General features: G+C 42.5%; 2 protein-coding genes across 4 annotated transcripts; both read right to left on the reverse strand.

Moving 5' to 3' along the window:
* Positions 1–424: 424 nt before the first annotated feature.
* LOC116617695 (centrosomal protein of 290 kDa) lies at positions 425–21,876 on the reverse strand. 3 transcript variants are annotated; one of them, XM_048726953.1, is made up of 2 exons: positions 21,543–21,876; positions 425–14,853 (listed from the first exon to the last, which is right to left on the reverse strand). In XM_048726953.1, the coding sequence occupies exon 2, from the start codon at positions 14,694–14,696 to the stop codon at positions 1,722–1,724; it is 12,975 nt and encodes a 4,324-aa protein (XP_048582910.1). In that variant the 5' UTR covers positions 14,697–14,853; positions 21,543–21,876; the 3' UTR covers positions 425–1,721. The 3 variants fall into 3 exon arrangements, with proteins under 3 accessions (XP_048582910.1, XP_032236525.2, XP_048582909.1); XM_032380634.2 differs by lacking the exon at positions 21,543–21,876 and adding an exon at positions 16,948–17,208; XM_048726952.1 differs by lacking the exon at positions 21,543–21,876 and adding an exon at positions 16,948–17,208 and having other exon boundaries at positions 425–14,870.
* On the reverse strand, positions 18,312–27,030 carry LOC125561901. The gene is made up of 2 exons (XM_048726704.1): positions 26,458–27,030; positions 18,312–20,702 (listed from the first exon to the last, which is right to left on the reverse strand). Exons 1-2 carry the CDS (start codon positions 27,028–27,030, stop codon positions 18,312–18,314), a joined length of 2,964 nt encoding a protein of 987 aa, XP_048582661.1.
* Between the last annotated feature and the right edge of the window lie 722 nt (positions 27,031–27,752).

Below are 27,752 nucleotides of genomic sequence, written 5' to 3' on the forward strand. Positions count from 1 at the left end.
CAAACTAACGGAACTGACTGGGGTGAGGGAGGCGTTGCGTTTTTAAGGCTCCCCGTATTCAGTATTACCCGCGAAAGATATCATCAAGTTAGAGAGCGAACGGTGAGTATGGCCGCACGAAGGACTGGGGAGAGGGAGGTTTCCCTCAACCCTAGATATGGTGCTTATAACAACGACAAGGGGGAACAGAGTTTGTTGGACTAAATGCTGCGCAACGGGGTAGTAGCTCAGATTACGCAAGTTGGCCAGCTTTTCTAATCAAACGCGGAGTTCGCGTCGCAAACAAGGCACAAATTAGAGGGAAGTCCGTGGTAAATTATCAGAATTTGGCCTAACAAACACTGTTTCTCCTGCCCTTGCAGGACTACACTCAATCTCATGCTGAATTCCAGTTACCCCGCGTCATGATTGAATTGTGAGAATGGTCGATTCTTGTTTTTTTTCTCTCCCTCAGAATAAGTACAATAGGTCACTTTCATTGAAATTACTCCACTCACAATTTTAGTATATTTACGTATAAAGATTTATTTGTAAAAATAGAAATAAAGATATTTATTAATTACATTTCTTTGAAATAATTATATAAAAAGCGATGTTGTGCTTAAGAACGTGTAATGGATAAACTGGTTTTTACAGTATACTCAAATCCATTTTATCCAAAAAAAAATTTCATTTTACTTTTTTTAAGCTTCAATTATATATGCTTGATGTGCGAAAAGCTTTCTATAAAATATCTAAGCACTTTTTGAGCATAAAATCGTGCATTTATAAAATCACACCTATCAAAATGTTTGACTAATTTTCAATAGCGTATGCTTTTTTTTAAAAAAAAGGCTAACCCACCTGCCAAGAAATGCATTGCAAAATTGCTGATTTCATTGGTAAAAAAATACAGAAAATTCTTACTTAGAGGTTTATGTTTAATAGTTTGACTTTGATAATGCTGTAATGGTGCAGGAACATTTATGACTGCCAACGAATTTGACAAATGTTTTATCTTTTTCTTGCATCAAAAATGGCTGCCAAAGCAGTGCATGATGGATAGTGTGAGTTAGCCTTTCTAGCCTCTTAGATCCTTCAAATATCAATGGATACAAGATTTCTCTAACTAGAAGATGTAGTTTGTCCCAATATTAGGTGTTTTCCTGATATCATAATGTAAGATAGAAATAACTATTTTAGCAACTCCCTAAGTAGAGTCACGACTTCGGAAGGACCATTTTACTAACTGGCAATCCACTTAGAATGTGCAATGTTTAATTATACACATCTGAACTGGCATGTGAGATTCTTTGAAAAATATGTTCCTTATTATATTTTGGTATATATTTTGTACTTCATGCAGAAAATGTGCAGATCTTTCAAACAAATGTTTTAAACAAATATTTTAATACCTTAAAAGGTATTGTATATGTTTTTAAGCATTAATATTGTCTTAATATTTGCTTGCATAATCTTAAAGATAGGCCTTTGCTGTCCACTAGAATATCACTGCTCAACAATAAGTAGTATGAACCTATTCCAAATAAAGTTGCAACTGTGGGAATCCATGTATTCTAATTTGCAGACAATTGCAAGTAAAACAAGTGCAAGTCTGGAAAGCTGAAAGCTTTCAAAGACTAATATCATTTATAACCACTATACAATCTACGACACAATGATTCTGACCGTGCAACCTTTTTGGAAAATGTTTCAAGATGTCACCTTGCAATAGCTGATTTTTAGACATAGTTCTCAGTTATTCCATTTTCTCTTCTTCCTCCTACGCTTCTCTCCTTCTTGCAGACAGGGCACTGCTGCTGGGATGGGTCGCCTGCTGCATGTTGATGAACTGGACAATTTCCCATCGCGTTCAGGATAGGGCTGCAGGAATAGTGCCTTGAGTACTCGTCCCCATGGCCCTCTAATGACCTTCCTCTATGCCTTGGTAGTGAGCGGCTTCGGCGTCCTGACTGTGGCGATCTCCTCGGATCCCTGCGCTCTCTTGGGGTTGTGTGCCACTGACTTTCCTCCATTCTTTCTGCTGACCCATTTGCTAGAATACTTTCTTGTGGTGTTGTTTTGTATGAGAATTTGTAAGATTGTTGATTAAGAGTTTCTTCCTTGTTCCTTGAACGAGGAACAGATAGTGAGATCTCCCTGTAGCCAGCGCTCGGTGGGAAGCTTGCTTGGACCCTAAGTGAAGTGGCTGTGGTTTGTGTTATCACTTCCCCAGTATGAACATCACCAGCCTGTGGATCATTCAATACGGACGAAAAAGCTCTTTCTGAGTCACTTCTTTGTACCTGATGAGAAGACTGCAGACTCTTGTGTGCTGATGGTGATGGGGGCCCTCGCTGTGAGCTAGACCTCTGAACTGTAACCTCTTTGGTTGGAGATGATGATCTTTGAGAGTTGCTCCTTTGCACTGGGGGATCCCTTGGTTGGGAGCGTGACGTTGAGGTTTGACGCGTGTCAGCCACTATCCTCTCAACTTTAGCTTCCTTGGTTTGACGAGAAATTGATGTTGAAGATGAAGAGCTCATTTCTGGGTATCTCCTATAAACTGTGACTTCTCTCTGACTAGGACTTCTCTCCAGGCTTTCCATCTTCACGGCGACTTCTCTTGTGGGCTGAGCAGAATTTCTCTCTGGATCTTCCCTCTGTTTAATGACTTCCCTTGTTGGTTTGCCAGGATATCTCTTTAGCTCTTCCCTCTCTATTATGGTTTCTCTAGTGGACTGAACAGATAGTTCCTCCGGGCTCTGTGAGATGACTTCCTGCGTGAGTTGTCCCGAAGTCTCCTCCGGTCCATGCCTTTGTACAACGGCTTCCCGTGTTCTTTGACCAGATCTTCTTTCCGGGCTCTCCCTCGTTATGGTAATTTCCCTAGTGGACTGCTCAGAACTTCCTCCTTGAGGTCCTCTCTGTACAGTCACTTGTCTTGTGGAATGAGGGGATCTTTTTTCTGGCCCCTCCTTCTTTACTTTGACCTCCTTAGTAGACTGAGTAGACTGTACCAATGAAATAGAAGATGTCGAGCTTCTTTGTTGTTGCCCTCTTTGCATCGAGGGTTTGCGCGGAGATAGATGACCATTCTGTGCAGAAAACGACGATGATGAGCTTCCCCGTGACTCATCTCTAGGTCTTAACGAGTTGTTGGGTAACGCGTGGCTGGTTGATGAGGTGAAGCTCTCACGCAAGCTCTCACGCGATGCATTCCTTCTGTCTCGTAACTGCTCGCACGCTCTACGTAATAAACTGTTTTCTTTTTTTATCTCTATGGCTTCATCTTCAGATTTCTTCAAAAGGGAACGTAGGTGCTCATTTTCATTTTCAATACGTTTGAAGCTCTCCATATTTTCAGATACAGGTTTCTTAGCGTCTTCTTGGGCATTATTCAATAGCTCGCGCAGTTTAGTATTTTCTTTTTTAAGTCGATTTAAATCTTCCGTTATTAGCTGAGTTCCAGGTTCTTTTTTCGCTTCTTCTATAGACTTTCCGAGTAGCCCGCGCAGATAGCTGTTTTCCTCCTCTAGCCTTGCGATTTCCTGATTTCTCTGATCAACATCACTTTCTCTGTTGTCCGGCAGCTTTTTCTCATGTCTGAGTTTCTCCACCAGCTTTGACATCGCGTCAATCTGTAGCTGTGATTCCGCGTCGTGTTTCTCCAACATCCGTTTCCAATGCTCTGCTTGTGCTCTCATCCTCCTAAGCTCCTCCTGTTGTTTGTCAAGCCTGACAAGGAGATCTTCTCGGTCACTCTCTGAATCCCTTTTGGTGTGAATCTGAACCTTTAGATCCTTTTCCAAGCTTTCAATTCTCGACTGCAGAATCTTTTTCTGTTCCTTGAGACGTGTGTTTTCATAAAAGAGTTTCTCTAATTGCTCACCGACAAAATTCTCCCTGCTCTTCTGTAGTATCATCTCCTGAATTTCATCGTGTTGTTCCTGGAGAGCCATCTCAAGCTGGTGTCTTCTCGTCTCTGCATGGTTGACGCTAGAGTTCAAGATATCCTTATCTTTTTCTAGAACTCTCACTTGACCTTCAAGTTTCCTTACAGAAGTAGCAAGACCTTCATTCTGAGCTCTTAACGAGATTGCTTCCAATTCTTTTCCCTCGATGCATTCTGTTAATTCTTTGATTCGGCTTTCCAGTTTTCGTTTGAAAACGTGGGTTTCCTGTATGAGGGATTCTTTTTCGTCTTCGATTTCCTTAATAGTGCTGACAAGTGCCTCAGTTCTTTGTTTCATGGTCTCTTGATCACGCGTCACCTTATCGTACGCTTGCTTACCCTTGATGACTTGAACTTCAAGCTTCTTATTCCTTTCTTCAAGCGCCTGAATCTTTTCTGGGAGCCCCTTTGACTCCTTCCCCTTGTCATCCTTGATGTTACGTGTTTCTCTTACTTCTTTTACCAGACTTGTCTTTCTTTTGTTCATCGTTTCTATTTCCTCCTTTAGGCGTCCAAGTTTGAGTTTAAGATTCTGCTCGGTCTGTTCCATGTCTTTCATTCGATTTTGAAGTTTTGAGAATTCACTCTGAATAGTTTCCTGTTCCTCTCGCTCTGACACCAGAGATTCTACCAGCTTCTGAATCGCTTGACGCGAATTAACCTCTTTCGTACCTCCACTTTCGATGATTCTTCTTAGTTCATCCTGTATGTACCTCAACTTCTCAAGAGCCCTCTCTTTCTCTTTGATCGTATTGCTCAGCTCAGCTTCTAGTTTGCTATTTCGGCTTTTTAAAAGTTCGTGTAGGCTACTGTCGCCTTTTTCTTTCTGTTCTTGAAGTCCCTTTTCAAGCTCTTGTATCTTTGTTCGTAAGCCGTTCAAGGTGACTTGCAAATCCTCGGTATCACTTGGTGACATGGTATCCAGTGTTTTTACAAGGTTTTCCTTGTCCGACGATTTTGTGCCGTTCTCGTCCACTGTTCCTCCAATTCCGGTGTAAAATCCAACAAGTCGGCGTACTTTGTCAACTTCAATTACCAAATCAGCGACAATTTCCCTAAGCATGCTATTATTTTCTTCTGTTTTCTTGAGTCTTCTTAGAAGTCTTTCCTTTGTTTTCTGGGAATCCTCAAGAGCTCGCTCTATCTTCTGCTTCTCCTCGATGACAGCATCTATTGTTTTCTTATCATCATTGTCAAGACAAGTACCTTCTTTAGAGCGTTTTAAATATTCCGCTGTTTTCTCGATAACTTCTTTCATTTCGTCCTCAGTCTTGCGGTGCATCCCGTGTAGTTCTTTTACAGTTGAAAAAGTTGATCTCTTGCGTTCAAACTCGACGGAATGTTGCAACTCACGTTTGACTTTGTCGAGTTCTTTCTCAAGTTCGGCTATTTCTGCCTTCAGTCTCTTGGTCTCTTCATTGTGGAGCCTTTCCTGTAGCCTCAGCTGGCGTTCCTTGTCAGAAACCTCGTGAGTAAGATCAAAGTTCTTATCTCTAGCCTTCAGAATCTGCTTGCGTAAATTCTTCGCCTGGTTTTCCAACATGATGATTTCATTTTGGGCGCTTTCCATAGATGACGCCTTAGCAACAGGCTCTGAGCCAAGATCCGGGACTTGAGAGACTTGAGACGCTACAGCACATTCTGATGACGTCACTTTTACTTTCTCGACTATGGAAAGCTTCCGTTTTTTGAGATTTTCGTTTTCCTTGCGAAGTTCTTCTTTTTCTTTTTGTAAATCCTCTAGGTCTTTCCTTAAATTGAGCTGAACGTTGTCGGCCTGGCGTAATCTCCTTTTCAAATCTTGTTCCTCTTCTTTGAGGGTTTTATTCTCACTTTCCTTGTCCTTGATTGTCTTCTCATCGATGACGCGATCCTTCGATGTTTTGTGAAGCTCGTCTTGAAGGTTCATTAGCTTGCCATCGGCGGCTTCGAGACGTGCTTTCATTCGCATGTTTTCTATTTTGAGTCTCGTGACTTCTTCTCTGTCAGCACTATTGGAAGGTGCACTGTCCAATTGGTCCACCACAGCTGCGTGAAGCTCTTTCTCTTCAACTGCCTCGATGTCTTCGCAAACAGCTTTCATGACCTTCTTGATCTGTTTATCTTTACTGCTTTCTATTCGGTTCATCAAGACTGTTATTTCTTCTCTTGCTTCGTGTAACTCGGTTTCTTTTTGCCGAAGCTCTTCCTTTGTCTTCTGCAGCAGCAACAGCTTTTCCTCCAACAGATTTTGTTTTTCAAGGAAGAGTTTAACTTTCTTTTCTGTTGCTACCATTTCTTTTTTCACAGCTTCTGTCTCCCTTCTTCTTTCAAGTAAATTTCGGCTTAACTCTTTACATTGCTTAACTAAGTCTCTATTTTCGTTCTCTAATGCTTCAATTTTCTCTAACAACGGGCTCCGTTCTTTTTCACTCTCAGACAGCTTTCCTTCGAATTCTCTCTTGGAATCTCGTCTTTCGCGAAGAAGTTGTATAGTTTTACGCTCCAGTTCCTTTATCTTTGTTTGCAAAGGGGCTTGTGCTTTTTCAGTAGCCTCAAGCTTTTCTTTCAGTGTATTAATTTGCAAGTCGGTGCCCTCCTTGTCGAGCTTTACATTCTTCTTTAACTCTAAGAGTTCATCTTCAAAGTCATCCCTCTCATTCAGCGCCTTCTCGATGTCGTCATGTAGCCTCTTTCTCTTGTCGCGCATCTCTCCAAGAATTTCCTCGAGTTCCTCCTTATCTTCAACGGTTTCCTCTATGCGCATGCGCAGATCACTATTAGTTACCCTCAGCTTCTTGACTTCGTCCTCTATTGTCTTTTTCTCACTGTTAGCTGCCTTGACTCGCCCTTCTACTTCTGAGAGTTTCGTCTTAAAATCCTCAATCTGGTTTGTCAAACGCTGTAACTCCAAATTTTTGTTTTCCTTGTCCTTGATCTCCTGTTCTAATCTCTTCTTAAATTTATCGTTTTCAGTCTTTATAGACTGTATCAGAGTTTCTTGCTTGTATGCTCTGTTCTTGTCATCATTCATTTGTTTTCGCAGACTTTCTACGTCTTTCTCGTAGCGTTCCTTTTTCATTTTCTCTCGTCTTAGATCTTTTTCTGATTTCTGATTTACGTCCTCGAGAGCTATAGCGTGAAGCTTCTTCAAAACTTCAATTTCATTTCTCAATTTCTGGGCTTCATCTTGCATCTGTTGTTTCTGTTCGAGTAGTCCCTTCTCTGACTTGAGCTCTTCTATTTCTTTGATCATCTGGTTCCGTTGTACTTTCAGTTTTTCCACTAAACCTTCGGCCTCTTCCTTTTTTTGTTTCTCGTTTCTTCTTTCCTCCTTTAACTCATTAACCATAGACGTTAGATCTTCGTTTTGTTTTTGTGATTCACGGAGACTGGTTTTGAAGTTCTCACGATCTTTTTCAAGCGAATGCATCAGATCTTTTCGTGCAACAAGGCGTTCGCGCAATTCCGCTGCCTCACCCTCCGTCTTAGAACACTTCAGATTCAGATCACTTTTCTCCGCCATCACTTCCTCAAATTTGACTTTTAAAGCTTCATCGGTCTTCCTCAAGCTTTCTAAGCTTTCACTTAAACTCGCATTGGATTTTTCTATATCTGCAATTCGCCCTTTTAGCTCCTCGTTCTCATCTAAAATTTTCTGCATAAAATTCTTAGACACGCCGAGCTTTTCCTGTAAACTGCTAGATCGCTTTTTCAGCTTCTCCTTAGTTTCCTTGTACTCAGATTGAACACTGCTGTTGTCCTTTTCGAGGGTTTCAATTTTCTCCGTTAATTCCCCAATTGACTTATCTCTATCTCTTATTTCCTTTTTCAAAGCGTCGACATTCTCAGTCCCAGAATGAAAGACTTCGGATATACTTTCTAGCTGGCTTAAAGCAACTTCTAATTTCTCGAACTTTTGCTCGGCTTCGTGAAGTTTGTCTTCAGAAAGTCTGAGCTCATTCTTCAGCTGGTTTCGTTCTTCTTCTAGTGCTACAATTCGATCTAAGTTTGCTCTCATTACTTCAGATCGATCTAATGGCATTACCTCCGTTTTCTGCATTTCTCGAGACTGCGTTGTACTATCAACATCTTCTGGGCATGCCTCCATTACCTGGGAATCAACCTCTACGACGAATTCTTTTTCCAAAGGAACCTGCTCCGATTGGATGCTATCTATAGGTGATCCCAACATAAATTCTGCACCAATCTCCTGAATTGATTCTTGATTTTGCAAAACTTCTTCTTGACACGACGGCGATTCACGGAGAGAATCGTGCTCCACAGGCTTAAGAGGTTTCTCGGTAGTTAATTGTCGGCATACATCGTGCTCTTTCTCGAGGTCATTAAACCGATCTTCGAGTTCTCTCTTACTGCTTTTAATCACTTGAAGTTCATTTGTCAGTGAAACAACTTCTTGTTTCAGGTCACTGCACATCTGTCTAGTCTCATCAAGTTTCATAGCTTTATCGGCTGCTTTCTTTGCAAATTGCTTATTTTCTTGTTCTAGGGTTTGTAGGGATGCGTTTATTGTCTTGAGGAAATTAGTTTTTGTAGTGATCTCCTGGGTAAATCGCTTGTTGTCGTCCCTCACATATTGCAATTGCTCCAGCAAGTTTCTTTCCCTCTCAGAGCTCTCTTGTAATTGCACCTTTAGTTTTTCAATCTTAGATGTTAACTGAATAAGTGATGTTTCAGACTTGCCTTTGCTACTTTCCGCAGGTTCTGTATCAAAACCATTTTGCCCGTGTTCGCCTTTTACTCGTTCACTAATGACAGCTTCAGAAGTTTGTACCGACACCCTCTGCACATCGTCTTTCAAAATAACGTCCATTTCTTGGTTTACTTCGTGCAGGAATCCAGTAAGCTGGTCCTTTTCTTGAACATTCTTCTCCGCCTCCTCTTTAACATTATTCACCTGCTTTTCCAGGTTTTCGATTTTCTCTCGTAACTTCTGAAGTTTGACATTTGGGTCAGAGTCCGGCAGGGTTTCCTCGTTCAGAATGTTTTCGATCCCTGAATTCAGTTCATTTAAAATATCACTAAGCTTAGAGTTTTTGGAAAGGATCTTTTCGATTTCATCGTTCGCTTTCCTCATCTTTTCTCTCATCTCCTCGATTTCGTTATTCTTTTCCTCGTTTTTCTTTACCATTTCTGTTGCCTTTCCATTTTCTAGGTTTTTCGATTTACTCAGTTCATCAGCTAGCTCCTTGTTTTTTCTGTCCATTGAACCCAACTTGATCTTAAGCACCTCAATATCTTGCTTTTCTATCCTTAGGGCATTCCTAGTCTCAGCTAGGTCTGCTTCGGTCTTAGCATTGGTAAGTTTTAGTTGACAGACTTCATCGTTAATTCTAGATTTGTCTGCCGCCGTAACATCTCGAGACTGCTGAAGGTTTTGAATCTCAGCAGAGAGTTCAGCACACTTCTTTTCTAGTGACTCTTTTTTGTATTTCAAACCTGCTGCATATTCTGCAATCTCAAGCTTCTTCTCCATCGTTTCAATAGCCTTCTCTTCCAGCTCTATCAGCTTCTTGATCCTTTCCTCAGCTTCTTGTTTCATTGTCGAACTTTCCCGCGATAGCATTTCGACTTGTTTTTCAAGATTAACTGTCTCTTTTATTGATATTTCCAAGTCATTTTCAGTCGCAATAAAACTTTCATGCAGCATATTTCTTTCCTGTTGTAGCTTTTCTATCGTCTTATACATCTCTTCTTTCTCTGCGTGCAGCGAGCTCACTAGTGCTGAATTTTCCTGGATTAGCTTCTGCTTTTCTGCAACTAGCTCGTCAATCGTGTGTTCGAGATCCTCTTGTATTGCCAACAAGTCATGTTCGCTCTGCTTCAACGTGTCGTTCTCTTCAATAATGGCGTCCACCAACCTTTTCACGGAGTCTGCATCGTCTTGTGCTTTCTTCACCTCACCTTTAAGGTCCGTGACTTCTCGACTCTTTTCATCTAGCAGCTGCTTATTTTCATCGTCAAGCTTGTCTTTCTCGTCATTCATTTCTGACATCTTCTCGTGCAATGAGTTGACAAGGTCTACCTTTTCTTTAAGAAGCTTGTCCTTCTGCACCATTAGCTCATCAATCTTTTTCTCCGATTCAGCAAGAAGTGCTAAGTACTTGTTTTCTCGTTCTCTCAGAGACACATTATCCTCGTTAGAAGCGTCCAATGCGGTTTTTAACTGCTGGTAGACGTTTAGTGCGTCATCCAATTCATCCTCGATATCTAATCTACCCATACCGTCACCAGGTGCTGCTTCTAAGGTTTCTAATGACTCTGTCGCGACAGCTTCCGGTACTTCCTCTTTTGACGCTTCATCAACTGAAATCAAACCTTCCTTGTTCTTATCGCCTTTCGATTCTTCTATCTTCAATTCGCATTCTTTGTTTCTTTGTTTCAATTTTTCATTGCTTTCTTTGATTATTTCCAGCGTTGATTTCGTGTCATCTAATTCCTCAATAACAGTATTTAGCTTCTCTTTCTGCGTTTTAAGTTCAGAAAGTAGTTGTTCTTTCTCTGCCTCAATCTTTGCGTTTTGTCCTTCTAGCGTCTGTATTACCTCGACTTTTTCTTGCATCAGTTGATCTGTGCTTTCTACAAGACTTTCAAGCTGCTTCTCAAAATCTGCTTGCAGCTCTTGTCCATCAGCCTCCATTTTCCTCAGCTGGTCGTTTTCTTCTTTAATCACCTCGAGCGCACCCTCAAGCTGTTCCACGTGGCTCACAGATTCCTGAAGTTTCTCCTTTAGAGCTTCATTTTCTTTCTCGATACCTTCCATAAGCTGTTGAATATCACTTTTCGAATATCCTTTCATCTCGCCCTCTTCCCTCACGTCCTCCATTGAAGCCCTGTCCTCCTCTCGATTCCCCAGGCAAATCCTAAGTTCCTCCTTCTCTGCGCTTACCCTCTTGAAGTCCTGCATCAGATCTTCATTATCTTTAGTCGTGCACTCGAGTTCTCTCTCTAGCTGCTCCTTCTCTTTACAAATGACATCGTACCATTCCCTCAGTTGCTGAACTTCTTCCTCATTATTGTCTTTTTTCTCAAGTGATGTATTCTCTCGCAGTTTCGAGTTTTCAGAAATTAACTCCTCCACACGCCTCTCATTTTTATCAGACGTTTCCTGTATAGTTTGATTAAGGTTCTCATTTTCTCTCTGCAACTCACTAATGCGTGTTTGCAAACTTTGGACTTCTGTCCCTAACACTTTTAGTTGGTTCCAAAGCCCGGATAACAAGGGATATTGAGCTTTCTGGTCCTGGGGACTCTCCTTTGCTTTACCTTCCGTTACTTCCAAGGTTCCTGAAGGAGCACTTTCTTTTTCAGCGGTAAAACTTGCAATAATCTCTTTACCGTCGATCTCGGCAGCATGTTTCTCAAAATGTGACTTCAGTATTTCATTTTCCCTCGTAAGTATCTTAACAGTGGTTTTGAGTTCATTTTCCGATTTTGTCGTTTCGTCTTTTTCTTTTTGTAGTGTTTTGAGGTCGCTTTTTGCTGTCTCTACAGCCTCGAGCAGGTTCTGAACCCGTTCTTTCAAGGCGTTCGTCTCCGCTACATCCGCTGCAGTGTTATCTTTGTTGTTCTCGCCTTCGCGCTGAACTTCTTCGTCTTCTTGATCCTCCTTCCTATCTGCGTCGAGATTCTTCGCCGTATTCTCACACTTCAGCCGACCAATCTCCCGATTAGCATTCAAAAGCGACTCCTTCATAGTTTCATGCTCGTTAATGATACGATAAAGAGATTCCTTTAGGGTCTTGGCCTCGTCTACAGCCTCTACGAGCGAGTTCTTATACTGATCCTGCTTGCAAAGGGCCTCATCGAGCCGATGCTGTAACTTTTCCTTACTTTGATAGACATTTTCCAAGGCGTCGGCAAGGTTAGTCTTTTGCTGCCGGGTGTCATCTATTTGCTCTGAAAGTTTCTCCTTCTCTTCTGTCAGCTTGGTGATGAACATCTTCATTTGTCTTTTCTTGTCGTCGACTTCACGTACATATTTCCGAAGAGCTTCTCTCTCTGTGATAACAACATCAAGGCGATTTTTCAATCGGTTTTGTTCGGAATTTGTTCGCTTTAGTTCCTTCTTTGCGCGGTGCACATCAACGAAAACTGTCCCAAGCCAGGAGATGATGTCCTTGCCAAGTTCATCAATGCATTTTTCTCCATCTTCTTTCGACTTTTCTGTTTTCCCAAATTCAACTTTTTCCTCTTCTCCCTCTTCCTCGGAGCTTGGTGAAAGTTTTCCAATGTCATCTAACATCTTGTGAATCTCCTTCAACTTTTCTTCAGCTTTCTCACACTTTGCCTTAAGCTCATCGTCATCGGCCTTGAGGGATTCAACCTCAGTTTTGAGTGCATCTCTTTGTTGAGTAACCTCCTTCAGTCTGCCATCAAGAAGCTCGGAATGCTTCTTTGCAACGATCTTTTCATCGTTGGCTTCCTCCAGCGAGTCTTTAAGGTCTTCTTTCTCATCGTGGGCCTCTTTCAAGCAGTCCTGTAATGTTTGTGCAAGGTCGTTGGCTTTCACAAGCTTGTCCCTTGTACTGCTATTTTCACGCTTCAACTGCACGATAACAGCCCTCAGCTCCTTCTCGTTCTTCTTGCTCTCTTCCAAATCCAACTGGAGATTGTCCCGTTCAATTTCTAGGTCACAAACGGATTCCTGAACACTCTTAAGGCTCTCCGCGAGCGTGTGAATCTTGTGTTTCATTTCTTGTGATTCGCCAGTTGCTGAATCCACAACAGTAACGAGAGCATTTTTCATACGGGACTTCTCGTCCTTTTCGTCCGCATCATCTTCATGATCACTAATTGGTTGATCTTCAGGGGGCGTGTCTTTTTCAGGCTCAGCAGGTGTGACCGGCTTGCTTCCCACGGTATCCAACACTCCTTTATCTTCACCAGTCGTCTGAGCACCAGTCTCTTGACTCGCATCATCACTCTGTGTGTTTTCTTGCTTTTCCTCTGGCAAGAAGAACCCACTATCTCGGAGATCCGACTTTGCTTCCCACTGCTCCAGGACAGCTGTCAGCTCCTCAACCTGGACTTCAAGTGTCTCGTTACGCTCAAGTTGATGGTACAAAGACCCCAATAAACAAACCTTTTCTTCTTCCAGAGTCTGCTTATCCTTCTTGACTCCAAGGATGACATCATCCAGGTGTGTCTTGGTTGAATGTAATCTCTTGATCTCCCTTTTCAGCGAATCGTTCTCATCCATTATTGTTCTATCCGAGTCTTGGTCCATGGCTAGTCCGTCATTCATTGACTTTGCCCTTCGCTTGGCTAGCCACTCCTTTTTCCTTTCTTTTTGTCTGTTCGATCTAAGTATGAGCAGCTCACGTCTCATTTTAGCGTAACCCTCTTCGATATCTCGCTTGTCCATTTGAAGCTCACGTATGTGTGACCTCTGCGACTCTAGCATCTCCTTACATGTTTTAACCTCATTAAGGAGATTAGAAGTCAAGTCTTTGCTTTCATTGGATTTATCCTGAATCTCAATCTTGGGATTACGTTCAACGAATTCATTACTGTCGTCTTTAATTCTACGGATTTCCTTTCTCAGATAATCGATGGCATCGCTTAAAGAAGACTTATGCTCTATGTCATTTAGCACATTCTCCAGCGCATCGTAGTTCCTGTTGTTTAACTCCTTCAGCGACTGTGATAATACTCGACCCTGCGCGTCGGTACGGTTAAGCTTAGACTCCAACTCCTCATTAAATGAATGCAAGTGTTCTATTTCTTCAAGAGTCGTATCCAAGGTATCGTTAATCTGAGCTCTAAGCTTATTAATAGTGTCTTCAAGCGTTCGTTTCTCTTCCGTAAGTTTCGCATTCTCTTCATCCAAGGCACGATTTTCATCCGACAGTTCCTCATTCTCGTGCTCCACTTCATGCAAGCTCTTCCTCAGAGCTTCAATCTCATTCGTGAGTTTCGCAATAAGCGATGACCCTTGGCTGTCCGGATGATCCCTGGGCGAATCTAAATCACACTGCACACCATAATCCGTGGATGGGACAGAATCTTTCCTGGGATCTTCTCGATCCAGATTTTGCATCCTCATGATTGTGGACAGAAGTATTTTCCTCTCCGTGTATAATCTGTCCAGCTCACTTTCCATGAAGTATTCATCTCGCCCGTCCTCCGAATCCACCACGTCTGTCACGCTCAGCAAAGTTTCCTCCGTGTTTCCACTTTCCGTTAGTTTTGTCCTGATCACAGACAAGCGCTCTTTCAAATCCTTATTCTCCTCCCTCAAAGCTTTGTTTTCATTCTCCAATTTAACGTGAGATTCCGACTGCTGGTTCATGTCTCGTTCCGACTGTAAATTTTGAACCTCGAGTCTATACTGTAGTTGATACTTCAAGAATTTGATTTCGTCGTTCAAGTCTTTCTTATCCTCTAATAATTCCTGTTTCTCGTTTTCCAGCGCTTCTAGCCTTGCCTTCAGATCTTCCTTGGACATTTCTTCCGGTTGCTCTGGGGTGGGGAGATAGGGGGTCATGGCTGACACCTTGCGAGATCCGGCTGGGGTGCTGGATACTGATATCCTATGCTTTATACTCTCCCTGCGAGCCTTCCCCTTGACCAGAGTCCGTTGGAGCTGTCCCATTTGGTTCTCCAGCTGTTTAATCTCGCTATCCACCGAAGTGGTCCGCTTCCGTAGCTCGTCCGCCAGCTCTTCCGGGAGATATTGCTCATCATTGGCATCTGATGCTGGGAGTTGCTCGTGCAACGATTGGAGATGAATTCCTAGCTTCCGTCCTCGGTCTGCCATGTCCTTGGTTAGGCGCCGCACAATGTATAAATCAATGTCAATGCTCTCATCTTGGGAGAGGTAATCTAGCGATTTGCTGCGGGGCCGTCTTCTGTCGTCGTCTTTGTAGACCCAGGCGGCATCAGTCACGTGACGTGACGAGGAATCAAATGAGTCACTGGTGAGGTAAAGACCCTAGTGTTACCGTGGTGACGATATTAGTACTATAAAGTGGATGTCAAATAACACTCTCCCACCCATACGAATCCCGTACACATACGCCTATTTAAAAAAAACACCATAAACGTATAAGGGCAGTCCCGACAGTATAGTTATATTCAGAAAAAAGATATACAGAAATCATAGGTGTTTCCAGAGTACCCATTAGAGGTAATTAATGCATGGTTATAAGCTCACTGGAGTTTACGCAAATTAGTACCAATAAGAATTAACATTTTGATATTCGCCGTTTGTATAGGCAATAGGCGTATACAACTATTAAAAAATAATATATGTTTGGTAACCCGCAAATATTAGAAATTTCAGTTAGTTTTACATAACGAAGATGCCCCCAAAAAGTAATTGCGAATTAGGGCTTATTTGTTATATATACTATCAAACATTTCAATTCCTTGTTTGAACAATGCTACATATTCAATATGTTAGAGGCTGTGTCACACTTCTAGATAGGGGCACATTCCCTCGGATCATCCTCTTTAATGTCTACCTACCAGTTAGGGGCACCATCACACCTCACATGTCACCCTACATACTTAAAGTAATGCCGCATTGTCACCAGTTTACTTCCGGACGAAAAATATTTCAAAATATTGAAAGCAGTGTGTCTTTTAAAAGTTTCGTAGAGGATGTGACTGATAATTTAGAGCGAATGGCCTGTTTAGTAGCGTGGATTCTAACAGATTCTTTTGTTTTTTTTTTGGCGGTTGAGTTTTCCCTCTGCCCTCCGGAAGTAAACTGGTGACAATGCGGCTTTAATAGGGACACCATCCCTCATGTAAACAACCCTCACATGTCACCCTACTTAATAGGGGCACCATCCCTCATGTGAAAACGCCCACCCTACTAGGTAGGAACACTTTATCCATGTTGACACCCCTCACATGTCACCCTTCAAGGCAGGGGTACGCTTACTGATACTTGGATAGGAGGCACTCATATCGTGCTTTTTTGAGAATAACTCTAACAACATTTTGATATTCGCCGTTTGTCTAGGCAAAAGGCGTATACAAATATCAACTATTTGTAACCCGCAAATATAAGGTATCCTATGCTTTTTAGCATCTTCAAGATTATATTAATAACTAAATCAAATCTAAACTAAAATTTAGTAAATTTGAAAACAAAATAGGTGGATTTATCAGTAAGGTAAATCAGTAAACAACTTTTGCTTGACCGGGATCGGACATTTCTGGGTTTTCAAAAAATAAAATAAACCAAGACACTTAGAGCAAGATGAAAAATCAATCTGCTTTGAATAATGCAGAACCAGGCGTTTTAGCGAATCCATACCGTATTCGCTTGAATGGTATGCTAATTAAAAGCGATGTCTCTTATATTTCTGATCCCGTCATTATAATCCTCTGCCACGCGCAATGCGTGGTAAACAAACTGCTTTATGACCAGGTAACTGAAAATAAAATTTAACTGCATCGCCCTTTCGGCAGTATTTCTCAACGAAAAACCTCACATCTGGGATGTTTGGAACCTCGTCTTGGGAGACAGTGTCAAGTATGTCGTAAATATTGTCTTCAGCTTGAAAACTGATCTGTCTTTTAACAACTCGGCAAATAATCATAATGAAAAACATTTTAAAAACAACAAAACTAAACATAAGTTACGTACAAGATAATCCCGAAATAAACATCGTACATTGATGTTATCAATAAATACTTTTATTGATGGTAATATAATGCTGAACTGCTGAATAATCTCCTTTTAGTAATGGCATATAATACTAAATATTCTATGTAGTAATGGAAATATATAATGCTAAAAAGTCTCGCTAGTATTTTACCACTAGAGTAAATCTTCAATTTCAATCAGAAATTAAATTACTCTGAGTTAAAGTAGATCAAAGTTTTGAAGGATTTGTGGTATATCGTATTCATCACAACACCGCGTAAAGTGATTTTATATTGTTATAGACACATCACGACATCCGTGAATGCAAAAGCGTGTACAAATCACAACATGGAAATTACCACGAACAACACGGAGTATAACAGTACATAGTTATTTTACTCTGACATACCTGTCGCTTAACCATTCCCTTATCCCTCCATTTTCAAAACTTTCTCTTCGAATCTGATGTTTCTTCCACAATCCACGCAACATATTTCCCTAGTTAACGTGAATGAAATTGTCTCTGGAATCGAGTTTGCGAAACTTTACACTGTCGACATGACCTTCGGCATCAGATAAAACGGGTTCCTTGAGCTAGTTCCTACTGTTACACAGATCAGATGACGCACAGGCCAACGACGCGAGCACTAAACAGCTATTCCATGTTTTGCACGAGCGCATAATTATTAGTGCAGCGATCCATGAATAAAAATAACAATTTAGAATTTGTCGATATTTCATAGTAAAAGAGACTTTTTATAATTTTAATCATAAAAATAATCATAATTTTCTTTGACGGGCACCATCATTAGTGCTGTCTTATGGGCCTTGTCCAGTCCATATAAACATGTGTTACCCTCACTTGCTAGGGGGCTTGAAAGTATTTGCATGTTATTGCCGTCTTCCGTATTCAGGATCTATCCGTCACTCAACCCAGACCCCCCTCCCCCTATTAGGGGCTAGGGCCCCCGAATGGTCCCCCGAAATTTCGATGTGCTCGTTGAGTTTTCGGCCAATGCTCGCAATTTTTTACGCCGTGCTCGTATTGTATTTTTCGATGTGCTCGTTGCTCGATTTATTCAACAACTAAAAGTGCTCGGTCTCGCATAAAAAAACGGGGCGTCGCAAGCTCGAAAGTGCTCGCCCAAGACCATTCGGGGGCCCTGCTATTGCAAAAGAGACAAAAACAATAAATATAATAATAAAAATAATAATAATGATAAAAAAGAAATGACAGCACCATCCAGGCATTTCGGGTCGCGTTACATTGTGGAATCGAGTTGAACCTCGGCCCTCTCTAAAACGGTAATTTCTATCAAACGGTCACCTCTATCAAGCGGCCCTCTACAAAACGGTCAGCCCTCTATGTATGCATCGGTAATTTATCAAAGTCCGAATTGGACGCGGTCTTAAAAAAAGGGTCCCGATTGGCCGATTAAATTGCATTTTACCTCTGTTTAACGGTCACCACAAATATTTGCCAGAATGACAATTGACATCATCGAAATACTACAACTTCAGTCATCATTCCGTCTTTTATCATCGCTTAAGGTAATGACTGCGGTAATAAAATTCGCAGCTTAATGTAATACTAATATTAAGCGCTGATACACGCCTTTTCTTAGGAGAATCGGATAATCGGGTGAAAAATAAAATAAAAATAATTAAAATAAAAACAAGTTAAGTAACTCAAGTTAGCGGGAGTTACTGAGAGTGTTGTTCGTCAACTCGTAGTCGAGTATGACCATAGCAATACTGACAGTATAACAATGTCTAAGGGGCGGAGGGATGAATCCGCAGGTGGCTTATAAGGCCAATTCGTGCAAGAAAACCCCTTCCACAAGTCGGACACCAGTAAGAGGGGGTCATATTGGTAGGTTGGTCAGCTCTAGCCTTGCGTTTTTGGCGTTTGTTTTTGGCTGCGTTGGAGCGTTTATTTTCTGAGTGGATGGCACCTTTGTGAATCAGATTACGCCAAATCGGTCTGTCAGATGCTGCAGTTTCCCACGTTGAAACGTCGATATTGAAGTCTTTCAGATGTGATTTGATGCAGTCTTTATAGCGTTTGCGCTGGCCTCCAACTTTCCTGCTTCCACGGCTTAGTTCACCGTACAACAGCTGTTTGGGTATTCTGGAGTCTGACATACGGCAGACGTGTCCTGCCCATCGTGTCTGAGCTTTGCGCATGGTGGTAATGACGCTGGGGAGGTTTGCTCTCTCCAGAACCTCAGTGTTTGTGATTCTATCCTGCCAGCGGATATTTAGGATGTTTCTGAGACAGCGGAGATGGAACTGCTGGAGAAGTTTCTCATGTCTTCTGTAGATGGTCCAAGTTTCGCAGCCATAGAGAAGTGTTGTTAAGACGACTGCTCTGTACACTTTGATCTTGGTGCATTGTGAGATGCCTCTGCGTTCCCAGACTGACTTCCTCAATCTCCCAAAGGCACTGCTTGCCTTCGCGATGCGGTTGTTGATTTCTGCATCGATGTTGGCGTTGCGGGAGAGAGTGCTGCCGAGGTAGGTGAAGTTTTCTACATCTTGAAGTCGCTGCCCCTTAACTGTGATGTTTGGTTCCTGATATGGTTTTCCTGGGGCGGGCTGATACATCACTTCAGTCTTCTTGATACTGATGGTGAGGCCAAAGTTGTCACAGGCGGATGAGAAAGCGTCCATTTCCTGTTGCATGTCATGCTCATTGACGGCGTTGAGGGCACAGTCATCAGCAAAAAGCAGGTCACGAATCACAGTCTCTTTGACTCTAGTGACGGCCTTCAGACGTCGTAGGTTGAACAGCTTTCCATCACACCTATACCTGATGGGGATGCCTAGGGGTGTCTCCCTGAAGGCATCGGTCAGCATTGCAGAGAACATCAAACTAAACAGTGTAGGGGCAAGGACACAACCTTGCTTGACTCCATTTGACACTTGAAAAGGGGCAGAGGTATTTCCATCATCAAGAACACGGGCCATCATCCCATCGTGAAATTGTCTAACAATCTTTATGAACCTCTCGGGGCAGCCGAACTTCGCCATGATTTTCCACAGTCCCTCTCTGCTCACAGTGTCGAACGCTTTTGTTAAATCTACAAAAGTGGTATAGAGATCTTGATTTTGTTCCACACTTTTCTCCTGAATCTGACGTGCAGCAAAGATCATATCAACAGTTCCTCGACCTGCACGGAAACCGCATTGGCTCTCAGGGAGATGGCCTTGCTCAAGGTGTTTGAGGAGACGATTGAGAAGCAGTCGGGCAAAGATCTTTGCAGCGATGGAGAGAAGTGAAATCCCTCTATGGTTGTCACAAGATCGCTTGTTGCCCTTTCTCTTGTAGATGTGGACGATTGTGGCATCTTTAAAATCTTGCGGGAGGGTCTCACTTTCCCAGAGCGATTGGAATAGCACTGTTAATTTGTGTAGGAGAGAAGGACCGCCTGACTTGAACACTTCGGCAGGGATGGCATCAGAGCCGGGGGCTTTTCCAGTCGACATCTGCTTGATTGCCTTGACAACCTCATCCTCTGATGGTGTTATGTCCAGGTCTGGGTTTATGTCCACCTGTGGAAGGCGTTGTATGGCTTGGTCATTGATGGATGATGGACGATTTAGAACGCCATTGAAGTGTTCTGCCCATCTCTCTACTATCATGTTTTTGTCAGTGATGAGTGTTGCTCCGTCAGCGCTCAGTAGTGGGAAACTGCCCGGTGTTGGTGGTCCAAATATACATCTGAGCGAATCGTAGAATCGTTTCGTGTCGTGTCTGTCTGCAAAGCCTTGAATTTCATCAGCTTTGTCACTCAGCCATGTGTCTTGAATGTCACGGAGTTTTAATTGGACCTGTCTGCGTTTGCTGACGTAGGCGTCTTTCTTCGAGACTGAGTTGGGATCATTTTGATGAGCTCTGAAGAGTTGCCGTTTTTCTTCCAAAAGAGCTGTGATTTTGGCATCATTTTCATCAAACCAGTCCTGATGGTTCCTGGTAACTGATCCAAGCACCTCAAGGGCAGCAGAATGAATTGTTGTCTTTAAGGAGTTCCAGTCGTTTCCAATATCCTCAGTCAGTTGATTTTCTAAGCTTTCTACTAGTTTCTCTTGAATGGAAGGGAGCTTAAGCTTGTTGACATTGAGCTTTTTCACAACTGTCTGGCCCTGTGGTCTTCTTTTGGGCTGAATATGCAAATTGGTCTTAGAAATGATGAGGCGAAGTAACTCAAGTTAACTCAACTCAACTTAACTCAAGTTAACTTAACTCAAGTTAAGTAACTCAAGTTAGCGGGAGTTACTGAGAGTAAAAGTAAAGTAAATGCACGAGGCGAAGGAGACTGAGGTTCGAGTTATCTTCTGTATTCCGATTTGTGGAGTACATTCCACGATAGCTGGCGAGTAATGCGTGACGCGTGTTTTGCACGCTATAGTATTACAATCCGGCGCTAAATTCGACGGCGCTTGATAACACCTTTGATATCAAAGAAAGATTATCGGTTTTTAAAACAAGAAATATTTGGATAATCGTTTAACTCGTATCGGATAGCCTGGAAAATGATAAAATCGCGAGAGGGAACGAGAAGATTACAACTATCGGAATTCAATGGATACTAGAACAAGAAAAACAAGGCACTTATTCCTCCAATCCAGAATAACAATACAGTGGCCAGTTTTTTAATATGGTTTAGTGTATAATATGATTTGGTTTATTTTGGAGAAAAATTCCAAAATTCCATCCCCTTTTTTGGTGGATGGCTTCTCAGGGCATCGTTATGATTACGTTACAGCTAGAAGTCGTTATTTCAGTTTGTAAGATCCTAGTTCCGCCCGACTGTCGAGGAAAGACTCACCGAGGTCGTCAAGGGGAAACGATTACAACAAGCGAATCTGTATTAACAGAGAGTTTAGGTATCCATGTTGACATTCAATTGTCTCTATTAACTTTTTATGCCTCAATAGTTGGCTAAGAACAGTGAAGGACAAATTCTTAAAACCGATGAATAGACGTTGCTAAGTATTTACCTTCAAACGCTGCCTCCCTTACTTTAGATTCGTCCAAAACCGACTGTGTCCCACGAAATTGATTCCCGAACACGCAGCGAACCTGATGTAAAACACTGACGCTGTGCAACTTGAATGTTTGGACGTGTCTTAAACTCTTGTCAATACACCGTAATTAGCATAAGGGCGATTTAGCACTGTATGGGCCGTCAAAATGAGAGTGAAACCTCCACCTCAACAATCAGCTCGATGTGGAGCGAATTCCTCTAGAGACGCTTTGACTCGACGCCTCTGTTTTGATAATTAGATAACGCAATCTGCAGAAATCCACGCGAAGATTCCAGTCCTCTTACCTCTGATAGCAGGACAGTGCGTCGTGGGCGGAGCCTAGTGACAAAACTCTTCATACTCCGTGATTAACATGACCCGAGGCCCTAGATTCTTATATGGGACGTCTGTCTAGCGCCCTCTACTCGACAGGGTCGTGCGAGAGATACTATTGGGTTCTTGTTGTGTTGTCATCGCTTAGGTAGGGAGCACATATTAGCTCGAGAGAATCATGCATTATGCACAGCGCTCAAAGAACGAGACTAATGTCCTTTTATTTACAGCTAGCCTTAAAAGGCTGGCCGCTTCCCAAGCACTATATAGGGAGACCCTGAGGGAAATACGATATTTAATTGATTTTGCAATGTAATTAACGCAAAGAAACCGACCCTGTAAATGAATCCCTTTGCACGTTGCTTTTTAATAGTGACATTCTTTTGTGTCCATGATTAGCAATGGATTTTCAGATTGGATTTAGGCAATAATACTATGTAAAATAGGAAATTGCCTTCTCAGAGAGCAAAAACACACTTATTCAAAATTAATAAAAAAATATTTCAGAATCAGAAAAAAAGTTTTAAAAAGAAATCCTTTCATTATATAAGTCAGGGTGTCTATCGTCCCGAGAATACCAGCTTTTATATAGTTTTGGCATTGAGGGATGGTACTCCCATAAGCTCGTCTAGATCCGCTATGAACCTTAGAGTTTGAGTGATAGAAAGTGATGTCACGCGATACAATATTACGATATTACGATAACTAGAGGAAACCTGACGACAGAAACGACACCGAATAGAGAAAATAGCCCATTGGAAATATATGAGAGATGTTGGGCATATGCTGCTAAATATGACAAAATTAGTGGCGGGTTTTAGTTTCCTATATTGCTGTATTGTATATTGCACTTTATATCCCATTGCACAGTACAATGTATGGAATCTAAAACTTTTTACCCCACGTTCTTCATCATGCCGCAAGAGTTTACTTTTTCTCTGTCTCAATAATATCACCGAACTAGGCGAAAGCTCGCTCAATAACAATTTCGTGCCATTTCGTCAAAAATTTTGTTTGATTTCTAATTATAATAATATTATCACAAGATTGCAGTAGGCTTGTTTTCTCTTGCATGCATTGCGCACATGAGGTTAGGCATTTAAGGCATTGATCAGTAGAAGATAATATAACCGACATTGCAAGTGTTCCATGTCACACACACGCGCATTTGAAGATTATTATTGTCAAAACTGCTAACAAAACTTGACCTAAGACAACTTAGTCTCATCTTATTTCTGACTTATTCAAGATAAATGGGAACAGACCCATCGCTTTTCTAGGGTTTTGCATTTTGTCGCCATAAATTTGAGTTATGTAGTGTGTGGTGTTTTCTAACGAAACTCTATTTTCGGAGCATCAATTAAACAGCGTACAAAGTTTTTTTATCTACTAGCTTGTGTAATCGGGGAGAGACGAACGGGCTGCCTGTTTTGGCATTACACACAGGTCTCCCACGAATTACCCCCTCCCTCACCCCATTCCCCTCTACTCGCCTACTTACACCACTAACTAACGACAATAATATGGAAGACTACTTAACGATGCCAGAATTACCCTCCCCCATACACACCCTCCCTAACGCCTCAAACCTAACAAAATCGCACACCTCAACCTAACAAAATCGCACCTCTCACACCTAACAAAATCGCACCCCTCACACCTAAAAAAATTGCACCCCTCACACCTAACAATATCGCACTCCTCACACCTAACAATATCGCACCCCTCACACCTAACAAAATCGCACCCCTCAGATCTAACAAAATCGCACCCCTCACACCTAACAAAATCGCACCCCTCAAACCTAACAAAATCGCACCCCTCAAACCTAACAAAATCGCACCTCTCACACCTAACAAAATCGCACCCCTCACACCTAAAAAAATTGCACCCCTCACACCTAACAATATCGCACCCCTCACACCTAACAAAATCGCACCCCTCACACCTAACAAAATCGCACCCCTCAGACCTAACAAAATCGCACCCCTCACACCTATCAAAATCGCACCCCTCAAACCTAACAAAATCGCACCCCTCAAACCTAACAAAATCGAACGCCTCAAACCTAAAAAAATCGCACCCCTCAAACCTAACAAAATCGCATCCCTCACACCTAACAAAATCGCACTCCTCAAACCTAAAAAAATTGCACCCCTCAAACCTAACAAAATCGCACCCCTCACACCTAACAAAATCGCACTCCTCAAACCTATCAAAATTGCACCCCTCAAACCTAACAAAACCGTATCCCTCACATCTAACAAAATCGCACCCCTCAAACCCCACAAAATCACACGCCTCAAACCCCACAAAATCACACGCCTCAAACGCCACAAAATCGCACGCCTCAAACCCCACAAAATCGCACCGCTCACACCTAAAAACATAGTGCATTACCTTCTGTCCATCATCACGAGCCCAACACCACCATAAACATAATTAGAATTCTACCCTATCCCCTTCCTCCTTGACCATAATACAGAGGACCCTACCTCTTTTCCATCGTTGCTATGCCAACGTTGTCAGCATTCAGCTAGTGCGCGAGTCCAGCGGTAGATGCGAGCCACGTGACCTGTACACGACCCCGCCATGCGTGAAGCCGGCTTCGATCCCTAGAAAACCAAAACACCCTTGTATTTAGGAAGTCTTCCCTGCCGCGTGCAATCATTTGCTACATGACATGCACAAGACACACACTTTCTATAGACTAAAAAACAAACTGAAAATGGTACTACAGAAAATTATAATCGAGAGTTTAAGGAAAATGAGCCCTGTTACTTTAAAACAAAACAGCCTTTGAAAGTTCACTGGGATATAAATTATGGGACTATATATGGGAATCGGCAGGAAATGAAAAATGAAATGAAAAATGCCCTCTTTATATACATCATTAACCTTATATACACTTGCAGGGCAAACGGTGTTTAAACTTGTCATAACACCGTATTAGTTTTTAAATTATTGTTGCTGTTCAAATACCTATCAGTTACCCTGGTTCCAGAGCCTCGAACGTCTCTCTATTTTGTGGCCAGCGAGCTCTGAAGCTCTCAAGCTCGCAGGCCACTAAGAGACGTTCGAGGCTCTGGAACCAAGTTACCTATCGGTTCGTGATAAGTGCGTATTTCAAGTGATCAAACATCGATTGTTTTTTAACAATTATATCACGAAGATCTCCAGACAGTTCGTAACCTAACTTGAAAAAAAAACACGTTTATACTTAAAAGATAATCTCGATGTGGGAGAAGACATCTATTAAAGATACAGCATATTTTTCGCTATGAAAAAAGTATGACAGACTTACCAGCAAGACTGCTATTCCTAAATTATAAAACAATTATTATAGCTTGTATTCCTGTAGTTCGCGTCATCGTAAATAACACTTTAAAAACTCTTATTTTACACCAACCATTGCTAGACGATAGAATATCCCATATCTGTTATTGTTCTCTCGAAGATTAGCCTTCGTATAGCTAGATAAAGTCTCTTTTTAGATTAACATGAAAATCTCGACACCGTTTTCCGCGTGTAGCGTACGTCTGTCATTCAAGGGGACTTTATTAATTTTACGTAGCAAAACTAAACAACCTGTCATTGAATAATTATTCGATTCAACACCTTTCATGAAAAGCTAATTAATATTTCATCGAACAGGGCAGACGACAAAAGATATAACTCCCACCGAGAAACTATGTTTTTCCATTGTAATCGAATGTCAATAAAACGCACTACAAGAATAAAATGATTGGTTGTGAACGCAACAAGTTTAGGCGGTTCCGGATTATTGGACCCCTCGTGCATCTATGAATAGGAATAAAAGTAATCCTGTTTTTTCTATACTTTTTTTTCTTAAAATCTCCCCTCCCTTCCCCCGCCTTTTATCCCGCAACGCTCTGTGATACCGCCACTTCGGTTTGACTCTCAACTAAAATAGGATAAAAGCACCATAGAAAGTCAATTTTAATAGTTTTAATTTGTGATGAGGAGAATCCCCGAGTTTAAAACAGCAGTGAGCGTTAAACTTTCTATGAATTTTATCCATCTAGGTAAACGTAAAAAAAAATTAACCACAATAATAAAGTGTTAATATATTTGTTTATGAAGTGCCCCTTTCGATACTCATTAATGCCGTTTCTCCTTTACAGGGATCGATATAAGAGTGGGGGATTCGGTGGGTATTTACATCCTTTTTAATTTAATGTCTCTGTTTTTTTATAAAACTTTTTTTTATTAAACTTATATTTTTATTAAACTTATAGCTTATTTTTGGGCCCCCTCTATTCAATCCCCCCCCCCCCCCACACACACACACACACAAAAAAAAAAACAACTCACTGGTCTCTCCCTAGACTGTCTTGTCTCTCCCTATTCCGATAAACTCACTCGCTCCCCGTACCCCAATAAACTCAATTGTATCCCTCCTACCACCATGATTTCAATTGGATTCCCCACCCCCATAAACTCACTCGCTCCCCGTACCCAAAAACTCAATTGTATTCGCCCTTCCCCCAAAAACTCACTCGTTCCCCAATAAACTTAATTGTATTCCCCCTACCCCCATAGACTCACTCGTCTCCCCCACCCCCATAGACTCACTCGTCTCCCCCACCTCCATAAACTCACTCGTCTCCCCCACCCCCATAGACTCACTTGTCTCCCCTACCCCCATAGAGTCACTTGTTTCCCCCACCACCATAGACTCACTTGTCTCCCCTACCCCCATAGAGTCACTTGTCTCCCCTACCCCCATAGACTCACTTGTCTCCCCTACCCCCATAAACTCACTTGTCTCCCCTACCCCCATAAACTCACTCGGCTCCCCCACCACCATAGACTCACTTGTCTCCCCTACCCCCATAAACTCACTTGTCTCCTCTACCCCCATAAACTCACTTGTCTCCCCTACCCCCATAGACTCACTCGGCTCCCCCACCACCATAGACTCACTTGTCTCCCCTACCCCCATAAACTCACTCGTCTCCCCTACCCCCATAAACTCACTTGTCTCCCCTACCCCCATAAACTCACTCGGCTCCCCCACCACCATAAACTCACTCATCTCCCCTACCCCCATAAACTCACTCGTCTCCCCTACCCCCATAGACTCACTCGTCTCCCCTACCCCCATAAACTCTCATCTCCCCCACCCCCATAAACTCACTCGTCTCCCCTACCACCATAGACTCACTTGTCTCCCCTACCCCCATAGACTCACTTGTCTCCCCTACCCCCATAGACTCACTCGTCTCCCCTACCCCCATAGACTCACTTGTCTCCCCTACCCCCATAGACTCACTTGCCTCCCCTACCCCCATAAACTCACTTGTCTTCCATCCCCCTATAGACTAACTTGTCTCCCCTACCCCCATAGACTCACTTGTCTCCCCAACCCCCATAGACTCACTCGTCTCCCCTACCCCCATACTCACTCGTCTCCCCTACCCCCATAGACTCACTTGTCTCCCCTACTCCCATAGACTCACTCGTCTCCCCTACCCCCATAAACTCACTTGTCTCCCCTACCCCCATAGACTCACTCGTCTCCCCTACCCCCATAGACTCACTCGTCTCCCCTACCCCTATAGACTTACTTGTCTCCCCTACCCCCATAGACTCACTTGTCTCCCCCACCACCATAGACTCACTTGTCTCCCCTACCCCCATAAACTCACTCGTCTCCCCAACCCCCATAGACTCACTCGTCTCCCCTACCCCCATAGACTCACTTGTCTCCCCTACCCCCATAGACTCACTCGTCTCCCCCACCACCATAGACTCACTTGTCTCCCCTACCCCAATAAACTCACTCGTCTCCCCTACCCCCATAGACTCACTCGTCTCCCCTACCCC

Source organism: Nematostella vectensis, chromosome 4, assembly GCF_932526225.1.
Source record: "Nematostella vectensis chromosome 4, jaNemVect1.1, whole genome shotgun sequence".
In the NCBI taxonomy this organism is placed as follows: domain Eukaryota; kingdom Metazoa; phylum Cnidaria; class Anthozoa; order Actiniaria; family Edwardsiidae; genus Nematostella; species Nematostella vectensis.